The 13,372-nt window shown below is 59.9% G+C and overlaps 1 protein-coding gene across 1 annotated transcript in view; it reads left to right on the top strand.

The window, feature by feature from the left end:
- Window positions 1-921: 921 nt before the first annotated feature.
- The window catches only part of ATP2A3 (ATPase, Ca++ transporting, ubiquitous), a 34,409-nt gene continuing 21,958 nt past the window's right edge, over window positions 922-13,372 (top strand). Inside the window, exons 1-6 of the mRNA XM_012652629.1 lie at window positions 922-1,194; window positions 10,668-10,685; window positions 10,950-11,032; window positions 12,584-12,688; window positions 12,874-13,006; window positions 13,303-13,372. The exon at window positions 13,303-13,372 is cut by the window's right edge and continues 5 nt beyond it. Of these exons, the coding sequence (XP_012508083.1) occupies window positions 1,077-1,194; window positions 10,668-10,685; window positions 10,950-11,032; window positions 12,584-12,688; window positions 12,874-13,006; window positions 13,303-13,372 (527 nt within the window). The 5' untranslated portion in view covers window positions 922-1,076. The remainder of the gene's footprint in view (window positions 1,195-10,667; window positions 10,686-10,949; window positions 11,033-12,583; window positions 12,689-12,873; window positions 13,007-13,302) is intronic.

The raw sequence follows: 13,372 nt of genomic DNA, 5'->3' as shown, positions 1-13,372 counted from the left end.
AGAGGGCAGCGGGGCGACATTGGCTGGGTCTCTGAAGCCGGAGCAGGTGACGGGCAGACTTTCTCTTTGCTCCTGCTTTCGGAGGATCAGGTGGTTTCTGCCTTCCCACGTCTTCCTCCTGGGACTTGCGGCTGCTTCTCCCAGCACCCCTGGAGCTGCCAGAGCTCAGGGAGCGCTGGAGTCGGGGCTCCTCCGAACCTCCTGGTCCCTGCGCCACGGTCACGCCCCCTGGGGCCCTGAGCAAAGACCCCTCACCCAACCCCCTCAGGCTCTCTAGGGAGCCCCGCCCCTACCCCCGGCGGTTACATTTCCTGCAGGGTGACGGTGTGAATCTAAGGTAACAAGCCCAGTTTCGTTACTTTCTCAACACTGGTCCGTTGTTAAAGGTTCTGGTTATATGAGGAATAACCGCTCATGGCTGGGCATTTGGAAAAGAACAAAAAAATCGCAAACACCAAATAAGGAAAACGTCAGGTAGTTTCCCCTGGAGGAGACCCGCTAATTCCTAGGCTTTGGGTTTCCTTAGATTCTGGGTCACACTCCGTAGAATTCAAGCAGGGAAGTAGGACACCCCTCTCTGGACTCCTCCGTTTTGCAGGCCGCCACCCCCACTCGCACCCGCACCCCCGGGCCCAGGAGCAGGGCAGAGGAGGTGCACGCGGCCGCTGCAGTCCGCCCCACTCCGCGGACGGGGACCGACCCCTCTGGGCCCCGCGCCCTCGGCTCCCCCCAGGCTCGGCGCGCTCCCCGCCGGCGGCCTCAGTTCCCCCTTCTGCAGAATGGGCGGGCGGCCGCGGCTCAGCGCCCCGGGGCGCGGCGAGGGCGGGGCGGCGGGCTGCTGGCGGCCGGAAGGGGTGTGAGTGCGGGGGCGGTCCCCGCGCCGCCCCGCCCCGGGGAGGGAGCCCGGGTCGCAGCATCCTGGCGCGAGCCGCGGCCGCCGCCGCCACTGCCGTCGGGGAAGGTCCCAGCGCGGACATGGCCTCGCGCAGCACCCGCCCGGGCCCGAGTCCCCCGCGCCCCGCGCAGTAGCCCCGGGAAGAGGCGGCCTCGACGGCGCAGACGGCCCGGCGGGCGGCATGGAGGCGGCGCACCTGCTCCCCGCCGCCGACGTGCTGCGCGGCTTCTCGGTGACCGCCGAGGGCGGCCTGAGCCCGGCGCAGGTGACCAGCGCGCGGGAGCGCTACGGCCCCAACGGTGAGCGCGCGGGCCGGGCCGGGCCGGGGGGCGGGGGCCTTGCGCGCCGCTGTCTCAGTTTGTCCTGCTGCCCCGCGGCCGCGGAGCGGTCCTCTCCCCACCCAGCTCTCAGCAGGAAGCGAGGGCTCCGGAAACCTCTTCAGATGCTCTTGGGGCACCCGGCGGGGCTGCGCGGCCACCTTCGCGGGGGTGGAGGGTGGGGGGCTTCCGGCTTGGGAGACCAGACGCCTCCCCGCCCCTGTGCGGTCCTTCCCGCGTCCCACCTCCACCCGGGTCCCCACGCACCCCTGCAAGCCTCATTCCACCGTCGGCGGTCAGTGCAGGACCCCCGCGCCACGCTGCAAGCCGCCCGCGTCATGCAGGTGCAGGCACTGAGACCGCGAGGGACGGCCAGAGACTCTGAGTCCCAGCTTCCCAGCTGGCCCCGAGGGTCTCCTCCTAAGGCTCAATAAAACACCCAAGAAGGTGCAACTTGACAGCTGGCAGCCTTGGCGCCCCCACCCCCACCCCCAGGTCTTCCTCTTTCTGCAACCCAAAGCGGATGTGGCTGGCGGGAGCCGGTGGGGCTTTGAACTGCTGAGGCGGGAGACCCACCCTCCTGGGGTGACAGTCAAGGCCTCAGGGGGGTTGCCAGGGGAGGCCTTTCCCTCGCTGCTGCGTGACCTGGAACAGCACCTGCCCGTCCGTGGGTAGGGAGGGAGCCTTCAGGCTCACTGCTGTTCGGGTGGAGGGGCATCATTTCTTCTTCATCTCTTTCGAAGGAGTGGGGGGTTCTCCTTTTCTGCCAAAAGGCACAGCAAGTGCCACCGAGTACTGTCCAGATGTGGCCTGCACATCTGGAGGCCCTGTGAGGGTGAAAGATGTAGACGTCCCCTCCCAGGTTCCTTCCAAGCAGGACTGCTGTCCCTGTGCTCACCCCTACAGCACCCAGCAGAGTGTGAGGAGTCCGGAGAGAAATGTCCCCTCCATCCCCAAAGTGCAACCTGGCCCTGTGTCCTTCTGAGACTTGGGGTCCTCACCCTTTCAGGGTTCCCAGCCAACCAGAGGGGAAGGTGCTCTGGCCCGGGTGTCCCACTGCTCAGGGCTAGTTCAAACATTCGGAAGAGCTGTCAGGAAAGGAGCCTTGGGTTTTGTATTGGTTTATGAAAACCACCTCTTATATAAATATTATCTTTCTGGAGCAGAAATCCTTTTTCAAAAAAATTAGTTGCTATATTTAGTTGAGCTGTGGGAGGAACTGGGGAGATAAATATTATTTAATATCCCCCATTAGTGACTTGGCAGGGAGGGTGTCCTTTGCAGCAGGAGAGCAGGGCGGCAGGGTCTCCCCTTCCCCTGGGGAGGATGGGGGCGGGGTTGGGGCAGGCCGGTCTGGGGTCCCACAGCCTCTTTTGTGCTGCTGTGGCCTCCGGCTTGGGAATCCCAGTTCCCAAGGGAAGCTGGAGACCCAGCCCTTGGTTCTGTCCCCGGAATCACACAGATTCTGTCTGTGTATGACCCTGGTTAAGGTCTCTCTCCGTGTGGGCGTCTTGTCTTCATTGGTCCAGCAGAGGAGGAACTGACTGGGAGGGAGGGAGCCCCTATCCCTCCATGTTTTGTCTGGGTGAGGAGATCTTGGAGTGTTCTGGCCACTGAATATCTGTGCGAGGTGATGGGTGAGGACGTTGGCTTGGCACGGTGTGGAGGTGCACACGGGGTGCAAGTGTGTCGGGGGTGTGGTAGGAAAAGTTGGGGAGAGGGCATTGCTGAGCTGCCCTGCTTGCTCTGAGCTTTGATAGTATCAATAATAACAACGAATTCACTGAGCATGTATTATGTGCCAGGCACTGTTCTCGGCATTTTTCATCTATTATCTCATTTCTTCCCCAAAACAACTCTATTGAGTAAAGACTATTGTCATCCCCATTTTATGGAGAAGGTAACTGAGCCAGAGGTTAAACAGCTTGCCCAAGGTCACACAGTAAGTGGTAGAGCTGGCATTGGGTGCCTCCCCTCTCTGGGCCTCAGTTTCCCCATCTGTATAAGAGAGCTACAAGTTCTACAAGCTCTGGGACCTGTGTCGGTGCCAGAGCTAGGAGTTTGGGTCAGCTGGGCAGCAGCTTTGCCCCCAGCCCCCTGGGGACCCCCAGAGGGTCTTCCCTCAGGTCACTGATTGGCTTCCTCAGGAAACATTCCAGGGCCCTGGAAGGTGGACAGGGGGAGCCAGCTGCCCCTTCCTGCCGCGGCTTGAGGAACAGGCTGGGTGTCCTCCATTCTCTACCGGCACAGCCTCTGGTGGGGGCTGATGAGGCTTTGAACCATAGCTGTGCCCCTTCATAGCTGGGCAGTCCTGGACAAGCCACTTGACCTCTCTGTGCCTTGTTTGCCTCCTCTTTGTAGGCGAGGCTACGACAGAAGCCATCTATTGGGTGGTTTGTGGGTGTTTAGTGAGGTCACATACACCGTCATCCCTCCCTGTAGCAGAGGAGGCTGGGTGGTGGGGTGGGTGGGGCCTGTGGGTGGAAGGGACACCCCAGGGACTAGCGTGCTCCCCCCACCCTGGGAGGCCATGCACCTGCAAGGTCGTTAGTGCTGGAAACCACAAGGAAGTCATTTGTTTAAGTCCTGAAGTTTGCAAATTCTGTCGGGGAGGGAGGAAGGCAGGCAGGGGCTAGGATCCCACCCTCCCCTCCCCCCCTTCCTCCCCGACTGCAGACGGAAACCTCAGTGGTGCTGTCAGTGAGCACACCAGCCAGGAGCTCCCCATACACACGAAACACCATCTGTCCCACCCTATCTAGAAATGGGTGCTCTGAGCCACAACAGGGCAGTGAGTGGGGAGGCTACTGGCCCTGGCACCTTTGCAGGTGCCGGAGCTACCCAGAGCTTAGCTTCCTTCGGTGGGAGGGTGCTTTTACATCTTTTAAATTTATCTTTTGAATAAAAATTTGCAGAGTACAGCATTCAAAGGGCACAAAATGTATATAGTAACGTCTCTCCAACCCTGTCCCCCGCCACCCATTCTCAGTGCTCCCACTTTCTTGTGCCTCCTTCCCACAGTATTTTGTGTACATGCACATCTGGATCTGTGATCTGTGATCTTCTTTTACACGGAAGGGAGAAGATTATAAGTGGCTTTGTCCCTGCTTTCTACTCGGTAGTCGTTCTTGGAGGCAGTTCCATGAGGAGCATCCTTGGGCGTCCTAGTGGCCACGCAGGGTTTTGCTGAGTTGCTGTTCCAGTGTTTCTTCACCCTGACTTCGATGGACACTTGGGTTGTTGGCAGCCTCTGCAGTCACACACAACTTTACAAGGAATGTCCTTGTCCCCACATCATGACACACACTTGTGAATGTCACTTAACGATACATTCCTAGAAGTGGAGTTGTTGGGTCAAAGCGAGTGTGTATGTTCAATCACGACAGCTGTTGCTAAATTGCTCTCCACAGGGCTGTACCGATCAACTCACCCTTTTCCCACTGCCTCGCCTGTGCAGCGTGGCACTAGATGTTTTGTTCTGTGCCAGTCTGGTGGCGTAGTGTCCTCTCATGATTTTACTTTGCGTATTTCTGTCTACCAGTCAGGTTGGGCGTCTTTTCATATATTTGGGAGTCACTGATTTCCTTGTGTCCGTGAACGAGCTGCTCATCTCCTTTGCTAGACGTGAGCCAAGGCAAGAGGCCTGGCTGGGTTGGGCATGTCCTGCCACGTGGGCCTGCAGCTGTCGCCCCTGGGGAGCCCAGTGACGTGGGAGTCAGGTGAGATCCCAGGAGGTCTCGGGGGTGGTCTCTGTTCAGGGGAGCTTGCAGAGGGGCTGTGCTGGGCTGGGGCCTCCCTTCGTGGGCTGCATGCTGCTCATCTGTGCAGTGGGTGTGATGGTCCCACAGCTGCCAGGTGGATTTGGACTCCTGCCAGCGGTATCTTGGCTATGGCCTTATTTGTTGCCCTTGGCCCAGGCCCCAGCTGGTGCTGGAACTCAGGAAACCCATATGCGTGGCCCACAGAAACCAGGCCAAGAGGAGTGGCGGGGTCCGGGAGGAGGGGGTGGTCTGAATGGCCCCCCTGGAGGGGTGGCCTCGGGCAGACATGCCCCTCCTTGGACTTGCTCCTCCTCAGGATAGCAGGGATGGAAGCCTGAGATCCAAGGGCTTTGCGGGCTGTGAGACCCTCTGGGGTGTGGCCTGCCTGCAGCCTTGTGGCAGCTCAAGGTCTTTCAGGCTTCACCCTAGTTTTCCTGCCCACTGTCCCTTGCTGGGCAGCCTTAGCCTCTCCGAACAACATCAGGCTTGCTCCAGCTGGACCCGTTCACCCCTTGCCCCTGGAGGCAGGGCCAGGTCTGCCCCACAGTGCAGCTGGACACACAGATGTTGAGCAAACCCTTTGCGGCCAGCTCCAGGTGAGCCAGGTGAGCTGCCAGGCCCCTCTGCAGGGCGGAGAGCCGCTTCCCAGGGCCCTGCAGCAGCCCTTGCACAGCAGGGCCGGGCTGTCCACTCTGGCGGACCCTGGAGACACAGGCAGGGCCAGGTGGGCTTGGCCGGCTCTGCCCAGCCAGGGCCTCTCCCTGACTCTGCAAGTGACTATTTAATTGCTTTGTAAATTTACCTTTGAGGAAGACCTCAGTGACTAGCCTCTCCCAGGTAGAACTGACATTTAGAAGCTGAAATACCAGTTTTCAATGTTGCGAGAAGGAAGGAGTCGTGGGGGATTAGGGGAGCAGGTAGTGCGTGGCACCTGGGGGCAGCCCGGGGGCAGCCCTGGCCCTGTACCTCCTTCTCCCCAGCTTTGGGTTGTGGGCTCAGGGCGCTGCCTGAACCCAGGAACAACTGAGTAAACAATCACTAAGCTGCTTGCTTGGTGCGGACCCAGGGATGACTCAGCCCCTCCCGCCCTGGAGCTGCCTGAGGGGTGGGGGTGGGGGGCAGCCCCAGTACTGACGACTGGTCAGAGAAGGGCAAGGTGATGTGGTCGGGGTGTTCAGGAAAACCCTCCTGGAAGGGAGGGGTTTAGATGAAGAGATGGGAAGGGTATCTGGACGGAAGGAATGGTGCAAGCAAAATATCAGAGGAAGAAAAGGTTTAGCAAAACGTGGAGGTTATCAAAACACCACGTTGTGCCTCATAAATGTATACAGTTATGATTTGTCAATATTAATATTTTTTAAAACACAAGGGGAAGTGGTGGCAATCCTGAGGCTTGGCTGGCAGAGGGATGGACGCACGTCCAAGATACAGGTGTGATTCTGGAAGGGCGAGCTGGGGCAGATCCAGGAAGGCTCTGAAGGGCACGCTAAGGTTGGTCTTTATTTTGTAGGCCAAGGTCAGCCATTGAAGGTCTGTGAACAGGGCAGAGGCAGGATCATTCGTTCGTTACAAATTTTTACCGAGCACCTACTATGCACCAAGCACTGTTCCGGATGCTGGAGGAGCTGCAGTTAATGTGCTGCTGTCTTGGGGCTTGTGATTGTGGCCAGAGCTTGTTCACTGTGTGCTGTGCATTCTGCAGGGTGCTTTATGCACGTCACTTAATCTTCATAGCATCCTCATAATTACTATTATTACCCTCTTTTTGCAGATGGGGAAACAGACCCAGGGGATTAGGTGACTTGCCAGTGGCCACAGAACTGCCAAGAGATAGAGCAGGATTTGAACTCAAGCCCTCTGGACCAGATTCCTTGCTCTAAGCCACAAAGCTGCTCTGATCACATCCCTCTTGTCCTCAGGACCCACAGGCTAACTCCCAGGCTCTTCCAGCCCAGCCCACGTTGGTCCTCCGTGGGCATGGGCCCACTCCACGTGGAACATGACCCAGAGCAGGGTGGCTGGGAGAGGTCACCATGGGAGGGGCCAGACAAGAATAGCAGAGGGTTGCGTGCCCTGGGCCAGCCCAGCAGAGAGCACCCAGAGGTGGCCAGGGCAGGGGCATTCTCCCACTGGACAAATGGAGCATCTGGCACTGCCAAAGGCCCAGTGGCTCAGTCCCCCAGCACGTGGCTTGCGATTAGCAAGGGGGAACCAGCATCTTCCAGGGATGCCCAGGGTGGGGTCTCTTCCCCCACTGGGCTCCTTCTGTGGCCCTGGGACTCATCCATGTGAGGGGAGAGTTGGGTCCTTCAGGGTTTGGTGGGATTGACATTCGAAGCAGACCAGGCCAGAGCAGGCAGGGCCTGATAACCCCCCAGAATACCACCTGTGAGGACAGCAGAGCCTTTTGGACAGGGACGATTCCGGCTGTGGCTCTGGGGCCACTACAGAGGGGTGGGCTGATTGATGGGATGAGGGCATCCAGCCCAAAAGTCGGGACACAGGCTGCCAAGTCTTTCCAGGTGACCTTGGCTGGGCAGTAAATAGAGCAGCGGAGGGAAGGCAGGACAGTCTAGGAGTTAGCACAGAGGCCCAGAGCAGGGGGTGGAGAGCCAGACTGCCTGAGCTCCAAACCCTGCCCTTCCTCTTCCCTGCTGTGTGACCGTGAACTAGTCAACCTCTCTGTGTTTCAGTCGTCTGCTCCATAAAATTGGAATAATAATGGCATCCTTCTCCTCAGGCTGCTAGAGGATCACGAGAGAATAACATACCCAAGAGTTAGCACCACGTCTACTGTGGTTCTGTCTGCCGAGTGCCTTACACTCTGGGCCCCAAGGCCTTCCCATTTATTCTTGGAGGTAACGTGGGTGAGGCACCTGGTACATTGCTTCATACACAGTAGGTGCTCAATAAATGTGGCTTTTAATAATAATGATGATGAAAACTGTCACAGTAGCCCTTCAAGGTGGGTAGGGGACCCTGTCTTCCAAATGAGGCTCTAGGCCCCACAGGCAGTCGCTGCTCAGGCAGGACTAGAGCCCTGCCTTGTGCCACGCGCAGGGCGGGCAGGGCAGCCACCGGGACGTCATGGCTGGCCCAGCCTCCCCAGATGGGGGTGGGGGGAGGGGGTCCTGGTCTGGGCAGAGGGGGTTATCAGTCAGGATCAGACAGGTTATTGCAGTGAACAGCCCCAAATCCCAGTGGCTTAAAATGCTAAAGGCTCACTTCTCACTCCTGCTGTATGCTGTGACGGGCTGGTCAGAGGGGGCTCTGTGTCTTCCTCCCGCTGTGACTCAGGTTGACAGAGCGGACGCCATCTCACAGATCGCTCACTGACGTAGCAGAGGGTCACAGAGCCCCAGACCTGTGCTGTCCGGTACTCCGCCACTAACCTCGTATGGCTATGTAAATGAATGAAAGTTAAGTGAAATTAAAAATTTAGTTCCCCCGTCACACTGGCCACGTGCCAAGTGCTCACTAGCCACATGTGGCCAGTGGCTGCTGTCCTGGACAGCGCAGATAAACGACTCTTCCATCATCACAGAAAATTCTGCCGGACAGTGACCTAGAGAGTCTCACACCGGCCAGCAACTAACATGCAGACTTTTTTCCTGAAACTCACACAGGGGCCAGGAAATGCACCTCTACTATGTGCCCATAAGGTGGGGAAACCCAGAAATATTTGGGAAACAGCATAATGACCCCCAAAAGGTGGGTCCTGGGTCAGCGTGGTCAGAGAGCAGGAGGGGAGACCCAGGCAGACAGGCTGAGGAGGGAGAACTTGAGGGACCGTCTGAGGCAGGCAGGAGGCATCCTGGGGGCCTTCTTGGTCTGGGGGGGGTGGCTAGAGCTGGCATGTGTGCTCTGTGACATGCTTCCCAACCCCAGGCCTTGCCCCTGCCGGGAATAAATGCTCTAAGTAGTGTCATGGCCTAGGGGCTACATGCCTGGAAGAGGGAGGGGTTAGGGAGACAGCAGGAAGGATTCAGGTGGGACTTACACATCAACTCTGCCCTTGGCCAGGAACCCTGGAAAGCCGAGGGTTGTAGGAGTCTCCTGGTAGAGCGTGGCACAAGCCACTGGTATGTGCCACTGATTTGTGGCACTGTCCCCTGTTTCGTAGCTGGGGCATGGCCCAGATGACATCTAAAGGACCCTGCTCCATTGGAGAACTGGACCAGAGACCAGGCCTGGCTCTCCCCACACGCACCCCCTCCCTCCACCTTTCCTGTTCGCTTCAGCTAAATAGATCAGAGGGAAAAAGTCTGTTTGATTTTAATCTCGATGCAGGACACTGGAGATTACATTTTCCACGGAAAATGTCAGCCGTTGCCTAAAATAGGGCTTTGGAGAAAATGCTAGAAAGTGTATTTTTAGGTCATCTATTTCCCTCCTGGATTCCTGCAGTCCAGTGGGCCGCTTGATACTATCCGTGGTTCGGATGCCGGGTGCAGACCCCAAGCCTTTCAAACAGGTGGTCTGGGGAGAGGGCTCCCACAGGCAAAGATCTTGCTGACCAAAAACAGGTGGACGATGCAAGGACCTGTTTCTAGTGTCAGGAAGGAGGAGGAGGAAGAGGGCCAGCCTGGGGTGGGGCCTCAGATTCTGCGTGGCTAACAGGCTCCTGGGAGGTGCTGATGCTGCAGGCCTGGGGACTGTCCTCTGAGCTGCCAGGGGCAGGAGCAGCGCTTGGTTAGATTGGCCCCAGAGCAGGGAGCCCATCCGAGTCCACCCTCTGGGCCTGGCTCCCGCCCCCTCCACAGCCCCAGAAGACACTTCTTTACTGTGTGGCCTCCCCCAAGCCGCTTCTCCACTCTGATCCTCAGTCCTGCATCCGGGGAACAGGGCTGGCATGCCACCCTGCCTTCCCTCCAGGCTGTTGGGATGATTCAGAGACTTCAGGTACCGAGGCAGCCAGCTCCGCCTGGTACAAAAAGTGCTTCAACAAATGTGGCAGATGAAAAATCAGCATGGAGTGAGGCAGGTGCTGTTGGTGTTTAGAAACAACATTCTTCAAACCGTTGTGTGGGACTGGGGCTGGGGGGCTCCTCACTGCTGGGGTGCTGTCTTCAGATATTGGCAGATGTCGCTGGCTGGGGGGAGTCTGGTCCAGGGGAAGCCCCTGGTGGGGTGGGGCTCAGAGGGCTGGCTCAGGGGCACACCCTGTCCAGGAGGTCCCCACAGAGCAGGGATGTCAGAGGCTGGATGAGCAGAGGGAACCCGAGCCAGTGCTCTAGATCTGGGGGCGGCTGCCTTGCCGTGGGGCGGCAGGCACTGAGCAGCACTGGGCGGCCTTCCAAGGACGAGCGGGGCAGGGGAGCCGTGAGAACTGCTGACTCTATGTGCCCTCGGGGTCCCTTCTCTTCTCCACGCCTCAGTTTCCCCTCTGTGAAATAGGGGAAGGGCTGGACTGGGAGGGCTGGAAGGGCCCTCCTGGCTCTGGTCTTATCCCAAGGTGAGCCAGGCTTCCCTAGGTCTTCCTCAGCCTGAGTGCGGTGGGGGCGGAGGGGTAGAAGCATCTGGGCTCAAACCATCCATCCGTGACCCGAGAGAGCCCTCCTGGGGTTATGTCCAGTCCTTGGTGGGGGTCTGGGCAGGCACGGAGGGGGCGGGCAGCCCAGACTCCTCCAAGGCCCCCGCATAACCTAGTCGTCTCTTCTCTCCTCACCGCTCCTGTGGCTGCTGCGGCTGCAGAACTCCCGACCGAGGAAGGTGAGGCTGGGCTCGGGGCGGGCTGCTAGGCTGGGGACGACATCCTTGGGCCACTCACTGTCAGGTTGGGACCTCCCCCTCCTCAAAGAGTGAGGTCTTCCCGAGCCCCCCAGGCTCGCCCACCTGAGCCTTTCGGGGCCTTGGGCTCTCCCTCTTTAGCCTGCAGGGAGAGAACGGGCCAGGGGGTCTCCCAGGCCGTCCCGGCTCTGCGTGGGGAGGGTGGAGGGTTGGGGGCCCCGCCTCACGCAGCACCCGCATTCTCAGGGAAGTCCCTGTGGGAGCTGGTGCTGGAACAGTTTGAGGACCTCCTGGTGCGCATCCTGCTGCTGGCTGCCCTGGTCTCCTTCGTAAGTAGGGCCCTGCCTGCGTCCGCGACACTGGGGAGCGCGGGAGGGAGAGCCAGGCCTCGGCAGCGCTCAGAGGCCCAGCTGTCCGCGCAGCCGAGGGCGTCTCGGGCCTGCTCCCGGGCCTGCTCCTGGGCCTGCTCAGACTTCGGCTTCCCTTGCCTGAGCCCTCACAGCCCCTCCCTGGACTCCCAGCTCCCGTCTGAGCCCCCCAACCCCTCTTACCCCCTGGCTGCGAGAGTGACCTTCCAACCACAAGGCTGACCCTGCGCACCCCACCTTAGCCCAGGGTCTCTCTCCCTCAGCACCGCTGACGTTTCGGACCAGACAGTTCTTTCTTGCGCTGTGGGGTGGGGGGCTGTCCTGTGCGCTGTAGGATGCTTAGCAGCAACCCTGGCCTCTGCCTACCAGATGCCAGTCTCACCTCCCAGTTGTGACAGCCAAAAGTGTCTTCAGACATTGGCAGATGTTGCCACGGGGGTGGAGGGGGTGGGTGCAAAATCGCCCTGGTTGAGCACCACTGCCGTGCCCCTTCCATGGCTCCTGGTGCTCCTAGGACGGACCTCAGGGCCTGAGCCTCTTGCAGCCTCCTCGCGGCTGCTGCCCTCTGCTCTTGCCCATCCTTGCGGCCCGACCCCTCCTGGACCCGTAGGACCATGCGGCCACGGAGGACAGGTGGGGAGGGAGACATGGTTGTCAAGCATGGCTGAGCAGCAGGGACCCACAGGTAACACATGGTGGGAAGCCGCCACCCTGAGGAATGTGGTTCCTGTTCCCGGCCCCACCCCAGCAGGGGCTGGGAGGAGGCCGCACCTTGGTGACCCAGAGTGTGGAACAGCAGGGCACTGTGGGGACTGGCTCTTCCCCTGAAGCCGTCAGGGGCCCAGCCAGTGGTGTGGGACCCTCCTGGCCTGGCCACTGTCCTTGTGGAAAGCGGGGAACGCTTACAAAAAACTACCCATGCAGGTGCCCCAAATGGTTGAGCCAAAAGGGCGCTTGTGCCCCATCACAGCACAAACGGACCCCCATGGACAGGGGGTGACAAGTACCCGCTTGGGCTAAGAAGCGGCAATGGGACTCGAGCCGGGTCTCCGGCCTCCCAGGCCTAGGACGTGTGGCTGGAATGATGTGGGCCTGGAACAGGAGCATGCGTCAGCATCACCCCGCTGGTTAAAACACGGATTGCTGGGCCCCACCCAGAGTTTCTGACTTAGGGGGTCTGGGATGGGCCCCAAGACCTGTATTCCTAACAAGTTCCTGGGTGCTGCTGCTGCTGGTCTGGGGCCCACACTTTGAGCAGCACTGCCCTAGGCAGACAGTGAGGTCCCCAGCTGGCAGCTGTGCACACACCCCTGGCCTGGTGGGATGGGGTCTCTGCTGTGGGGTGGGCGTCCTACGCCAGGGCTTCCCTTACCTACCTCACTCCAAGCCCAGGGCTCCCCAGGGGTATCTGCCCCAAAGCTGGGCAGCGGACGGGAGATCCAGGGTGCAAGGAAAAGGAGAGCAGGTCCTGGCCCCCAGCATAGCCCAGACTCACCAGCTCTGATCTCACAGGTCCTGGCCTGGTTCGAGGAGGGTGAGGAGACCACGACTGCCTTCGTGGAGCCCTTGGTCATCATGCTGATCCTTGTGGCCAATGCCGTCGTGGGCGTGTGGCAGGTGGGAGGCACTGGGCTGGGCCTGGGCCCTGGGTCTCCCGGCTGCTACCTGTGCCATCCACCTGGCACTGGAGTCCAGAAGGGCCTCTGCCTCCAGCTCCAGCCCAGGCCCCAAGGGTGTCACTTGGAGGGGTTTGCCTGCAGGGACAGCAGGGACCGACCGCCTGCCTACCTCGTGTTGTGCAGGAACGCAATGCCGAGAGTGCTATCGAGGCCTTGAAGGAGTACGAACCTGAGATGGGCAAGGTGGTCCGCTCGGATCGCGTGCAGAGGATCCACGCCCGGGACATCGTCCCCGGAGACGTTGTAGAAGTGGCAGGTATGCCGGAGCCTCCTCCTTTCAGTGTGCGACGCTGGGGCGCCCCATCCTGCTCTGTGCCTCTGTGTCTCTGGCTGTGTGTGCAGAGGGGGTGGCTGTCGGATCCCTCTGAAGCTCTTGGGCCCAAACCCTGTTGGACAGATGAGACTGTGGGCCAGAGCGCAGGGGTCCCCCTGAGGGATCACAGCTCAGACACCTGCCTTCCAGCCCCAGCCTTGGTTCCTGGGAGCCCTCCTGGCTTTCCCCAGGGGATGGTGCCCAAAGCCACCCTCAGCCAAGCCATTCTCCCCGCACAGTGGGGGACAAAGTGCCTGCCGACCTCCGTCTCATCGAGATCAAGTCGACCACACTGAGAGTGGACCAATC

Source organism: Propithecus coquereli, unplaced genomic scaffold, assembly GCF_000956105.1.
Source record: "Propithecus coquereli isolate 6110/MARCELLA unplaced genomic scaffold, Pcoq_1.0 Scaffold390, whole genome shotgun sequence".
In the NCBI taxonomy this organism is placed as follows: domain Eukaryota; kingdom Metazoa; phylum Chordata; class Mammalia; order Primates; family Indriidae; genus Propithecus; species Propithecus coquereli.
Note: the sequence above shows the minus strand (reverse complement) of the source record. Positions and strands in the feature narration are given on the sequence as shown.